The following is a 5,557-nucleotide window of genomic DNA, read 5'->3' as shown; positions in this document are numbered from 1 at the left end:
ACTTCTAATTTGCGTGCGCTGCAGTGGTGGTGCTAGAGTCGATAATGTCCGCGCACGGCAGAGAGCCGGTGCCCGGCTGCGCGGGGCGATGCCGGCGCAATTAGAGAGCAGTACGAGCAGCAGGCGCTCGGGTTGCGCAGCTTCAGAACGTATCCCCGCATTTGTGAAGGATTCGCCACATCCTCCTCAGGTCTTCTAACCTTTCTGCATAATAGCTCAGGTCTCCGCCCGAGAGAGCGTGCGTAGGGCTCCGAACATCCCCAACAGCAGGGAGCTCGACTTCGTGCTTGCGTGCGCGTTTCTCTAGCTGAAGTGTTTCGGTAGTGTGACGCCGTGAGGGCAAGCCGCTGTCGCAATTCGAGGCATGGCGAACCTCAGTATCTAGTGGCTCCCGTCGTCATGCAGCGGCCACCACAACGTCAAGCGTAGAGCACTGAAGATACACACTAGATATCGATATGTGTAGCATGCAGGAGGAGTTTTACCGGTTTGCTGGTGCAGTCTAGGATTCTCCCACGGGAAGGCTGCAGCAAAAGGTTTTAGTGAGGCCTCCTGCCATGACACGCAGACCGGTACGTTTTCCCTCTGGTAAGCGTAGCACAGAGCACATTACGGCATGCATAAACGAAAACGGACAAGACGAACGCCGTCCCCTGACGCGCGTCTACATTGAGGAATGCTGACCCATGAATCACAGGGTGTCGAATAACGCGATGTCCCACGTGTCGGTGAACGAGCCTAAAGAATGTGAGAATTACTAATCTAGCAAAACTAGCCACGTTACCAAATAGAGAAGATATGGGTGGCTCTTCCTCTAAGTGGGAACCCCCCTCGGCTTAGGTTTTTACGCCCCTTAGTATTATTGCGGGAGAGGAGGGAACCGATCGTGGCAACGAACCAGACGCTCGGCAAAAGCCCGTCACATGGTGTTATCGTCAGTGCGGAGGTGTACGGATGTTTTATTCTGTTCGGTTGTCGGACGCGTATATGAGAAGCATTGATAATATCTTACATGAGAAACCGACAAAACTTCCCTACCCCAAGGTCGGACTCTTTAACATCCCTCCTCTCTCTTTCTGTTCCTCCCGGGGTGATGATTGATTGGCCTCGGTGAACATCGGCCGGAGTGTCCACGACGAAAGGAAGCGTGTGAAGGAAGAAGGCAAGAGGGAAAAACACAGAGACCCGGTGTTCTGCAATTGAAATAAAAAAGAGATTCATCCTCACGTTGAAGAGATAGATGTACGCAAGGGGCTTAGTAATCTCCATCGAGCGCTGCATGTGGTTATGAATATTCTCACTTCTCGCTTCTGCTGTATCCCTCGGTATGACTTAAGAGGAAACCTCAGCGTCGACATTTTGCTTGTTCCTTCCTTCTCTCTGGCAAGCCATACCATTCCAGTCTTTCTTCTTGTCGGTGCCACTCTCTTTCCTTCTGTTTGCGCTGCTTTTCAATTACCGTTTCACCGACTCTGCTAAGGCTTTCGAATCACAGAGGACGCAAGGAACACGACAGCAGCCACACGAAGTGGAGTGTATACGGTTTACATACACACGCGAATCACACAGAGTCCGAGAATGGCTTTCTTGTTTGCCGGGGTGACCTCGCCTGCGTGAGAGTTCCTTAGAAAGGAAGAGATCTAGACAGAGGAACAGAGTACACAAGAATCAAACAAGATGTATAAAAGAGATATGTCTGCACGATGAACGATGCGAGAGCTGGATCTCTTTCTGGTTTCTTCTCTTAAGAGAGCCCTATCGAAAGGGGAAGGCATCTTAACAGAGGTACTCCCGGCATCCCCTCGTCAATTTTCTTTATAGCACTTCGGACCTTCTATCCCTCTCTTCTTCGACGGGAGAGTTTTGTGTGTCTTTTAGTCGAATCTTCCTTTGTTATCATTCAGAATCTCTTTCTTCTTCAACGAGGATTCCTCGAGAATTCGATGCTCTCCGCTGTCCTCCCGCCCTCTCTCTTAACCTCTTCTTCTCGTATTTTTCACCAATACCTAGGCCTATGCCCTCTGCCCTGTCACTTTTTCTCTCCTTTCCTCTCTTCTTCTTCATCTTTTAACTACCGTCCCGTTCTCATCTCTGCAGTTTTTTTTGTCCTCTCCTTGCCGTTCTTCATTATTTTTCTTCCCCAGGGTACTTTTCTCTCGTGTTCCTTCTCTCTCTCCGTTATTCTTCTTGTTCTGCCTCTCTCCTTTGCGCCAGAAGACAAGATGACGGACTATCGGCCTTGCATGCATCAAGCGGTTGATCTTCATATTGGGCGTCTTGTCTCGAGTTATACGTCCTTTCTCGACTCCTGCAGTGTATGTACACCTTGCTCTCCCGTATCTCAGAAAAAGCAAATATGTGCCCATATCAGACTATTCCTGTGGTCCTCCTTTGTCTCTCCTGGCTGCATCTTCTTTCTATAATGCGGAGTCTTGGCTTTTCCTTCCTCCTGTTTTGTACGCTTCACTCAGTCCCTGCTCACCTTCTATCAGTTCTCTAAAGGAAAGATCTCATCTCTACTATATCGAGTGTCTCTCTCTTTTCGCGGTATTCTTCAGCTGACGTCTTGCGAGCCTGCATTTACACTTACGAAAAGATAGGATTTAGATCTTCGTATATATTAGTCTGTAGTGACTGCGAAATTCTCCTTGTGTTCTATCTTTTCTGTCCATCATCTCATGTAGCTGTCTAGATAGATTCACAAATGAACCGCTTCATCTTCGTTTCTTCATCTATCCGTAAGTGTATGTATACCTGACATGCTTATGATTTGACTGTAACTCCTCATTCTGACATTTATTTAGGTGTATGTACACCAGAAAGCTTTCAACCTCTCGAGTCTCACAGAAAGGTATGTATCTTGGCGTTTTCGTTCATCATGCTCGTCGTGTTTTCTCCTGCATCTTCTTCTCCTTCTCCTTCTTGTCTGCTGATGAATTTCCAGGTCAATGAGGAAGGAAACCTGTCTAGTATGGGAGTCGATAACTTTCTTTTGAAGCTTCACACATTTGCTATTGTAAGCACCTTTCTCTCTTTCATTCACGTCTCTCAACTAGGAAAGAAGAGACCTCATCTCTAGTAGCAAACATGACCTTGCATCTTCTTTCCTTTTTCTCCCCTCCTGTACTTGTTCTGATCATCACATCAACAAGACTTCTTCTCTCTCTCTGTCACACACCAATCCATCCGTCTGTTCTTTTTCGTAGGCCTATAGACACGCTTCCCGTCACATCTGAAGTGTACGAAGATATGTCACCCCCATCTTACATATATGGGCATGTATACATATTCATGCGCATGCGTGCTAATAGATGGTATGCGTTCTTTGGTACTAGGAAAGCCTCCGATCCTAGATCTCGTGAGACGTCTTAGTTTACATCTTTATGTACGTCATACCGGCAGGCACTCTGTTTCTCATGTGTCTACTCTTCATCTCTCGCATAGCAGTATCAAGATACCTTCTCTTGCGACTAATGTGTAGCAGACAAAGAAAGAATCCAGACGCTGTTGAAGGAACTTTGAACAATGACTTTTTTCTTCTTTCTTTTTCTATTACTTGATCGGTGGCTCGACATGCTGAGCAATTGATGAGAAGACGTCTCTCTCTCTCTTTCGCGTAGTCTTTCTCACCATAACCGTAGGAATAGAAAAATATCGAGACATACCTCCTACCCTATCGACTCACTGTGTACATATACACATAGATAGAGATATGTTTGTCTAGCTGCAAACACCTCTATCTATCTGTCTTTAATCTATCTATCTATCTTAATGTGTCTATCTATCTTTATCTATGAGCACACGTAGCGTGTATCTGTGTATGTTTTCGGGTGCGTGTATATGCGCGAAGTTTAGAGAAGGATAGAAAAGAATTTGGACACAGAGAGAGATATCCGTTGAAAGTAATCGTTCATTTCTTTCAGGGAACATATGCTTACAGTCATACCGTGGCTGCAACTGAGAGAGATATGGTCTGACTGATAGGAGAAACTTTTCCCTTTCTGTCTTGTGTATCTCCTTTTCCTCGTGTAGATACACTCGACAAGATCTCTCCTGTCTATAGCGGCAGATTATGAAGTAAACCAAACCCTCTATGATATTCCTCGACTTCATTCTCTTCTCTCGGAATCTTCCAGAAATCTTGAAGCTCGTCTCTCTCAACTGAAGAAAGAAAGACAGAGAACGAGGCGATTCTCTGGAGAACACGAGAATTCCGAGGATGCTGTCTATCAAAGAGACGAAAGTGCAGATTCTTTCTCTCTCCATACAGAAAGAGAAGGAGAAGGAAACGATCGAAGCAAAGAGTCAAAGAAAATGGGAGAGAGAGAGGAAGGGGAGGATAAAGAAATGAAGGAAGAAGAAGAAAGTAAAGAGAAAGGAGAAATCGATGACAAGAGACGACTTTCCTCTTCTTCTGTCAATAGTATTCTTCGAGATCTCATATCTTCTTCAGGAAAGAAAGGGACGCCTCTTCCTTTTTCTCCCTTTGATTCCCTTCTCTCAAGTGTATATACACCCCTTGGGACAACAGGAAGGAGAAGAAAGATGGTGACAGACAAATCGAGCGATGAAGAGCACGAGAATTCTGACGGGACTTCCGCTAAGAACGGTGAGCTCGCGATTTCTTCTCGACCTAGAAACGCTGAAGAAAGAGGAAGAGAAGAAAAAGAAGAGACACACTGTCGAGGAGATCTCCTTAAAGCTCTCCTAAGATATTCAGAACAACGGAAACATCAACGGGGATTATGGATGAAGGCAGAAGAAGTTAAAGAAGAAAGAGATCATGACCCCCTTTCTTCTTCTTCTTACCATCAGAATCCAGCACGTGAAGCTCAACACCTCACATAAGGAAAGGCGTTCACGTGAATATCTTTCCGTCTTTCCACTTTTTCTTCTTTTTTGTCTCGTTTTCTTTTCTTTATGTGGCCGTGGAAGTCTCTACAATTTCTCAGAAACTCTCCTTTCTCTCTCGTTTCATCTTCCTCTCTTTCTCGCTCTGTGTAGAGGGCAGAGGGTATCTATCTATGGAGTTGCCCTTGCTCTGATTCTCTCTGATGTCGATCCTAGAGAATCGATTGTCTTCTTAAGATACAAATCCACACTCTCTCTCTTACTTTGTGGCTGCTTATCGATCTATCTCTTCGTCTCGACATGCAGAGAGACGGAAGAAAGGGAGAAAGAACCCGTTGAATCGAGTGAGGGTGGGGCTCATGAATCTTGATAGAGGAGAAAGCTAGAATGAGGATACGTGTTTGAGAGAAGAAATGTGTTTCATGGAAGAAGAAAAAGAAACAGCCTATCGAGGTGTAAGAAGGTAGTTGGGCAGATGAATAGATAGACAGAGATATAGATTTCACAGATCTTTACATGTCTGTGGGAAGTTCTGGTGGAAAGATAGGCAACAAAAGAACAACGAGAGGAAAAGAAAAGTGCGCCGACTGGTAAAGATAAAAGTTTAGAGACTCATATAGCAAACAGTGTTTCTTTCAGAGGTCTTGTCTCTACCTCAAATCCATTCATCTCTTCGCTTGCATAAAAAAAACGTTTCTTTCTTTCC

General features: G+C 45.3%; 1 protein-coding gene across 1 annotated transcript; it reads left to right on the top strand.

Annotated features, from left to right (window-relative positions):
* The first annotated feature begins 462 nt into the window (after positions 1-462).
* On the top strand, positions 463-5,223 carry CSUI_001008 (uncharacterized protein). The gene is made up of 3 exons (XM_068061214.1): positions 463-2,315; positions 2,945-3,016; positions 4,033-5,223. Exons 1-3 carry the CDS (start codon positions 1,944-1,946, stop codon positions 4,846-4,848), a joined length of 1,260 nt encoding a protein of 419 aa, XP_067926811.1. The 5' UTR covers positions 463-1,943; the 3' UTR covers positions 4,849-5,223.
* The last annotated feature ends 334 nt before the right edge of the window (positions 5,224-5,557 follow it).

This window comes from Cystoisospora suis (genome assembly GCF_002600585.1).
Source record: "Cystoisospora suis strain Wien I chromosome Unknown contig_396, whole genome shotgun sequence".
Classification (NCBI taxonomy): domain Eukaryota; phylum Apicomplexa; class Conoidasida; order Eucoccidiorida; family Sarcocystidae; genus Cystoisospora; species Cystoisospora suis.
The sequence above is the reverse complement of the archived record's forward strand: the minus strand, read 5'-3'. Positions and strand labels throughout refer to the sequence as shown.

Coding starts and splice junctions, on each gene's coding strand:
- CSUI_001008 (XM_068061214.1), top strand. CDS start 1,944: ATGCTCTCCGCTGTCCTCCCGCCCTCTCTCTTAACCTCTTCTTCTCGT. Junction 2,316..2,944: donor CCTTTCTCGACTCCTGCAGT/GTATGTACACCT, acceptor ATGAATTTCCAG/GTCAATGAGGAAGGAAACCT. Junction 3,017..4,032: donor AGCTTCACACATTTGCTATT/GTAAGCACCTTT, acceptor TTCCTCGTGTAG/ATACACTCGACAAGATCTCT.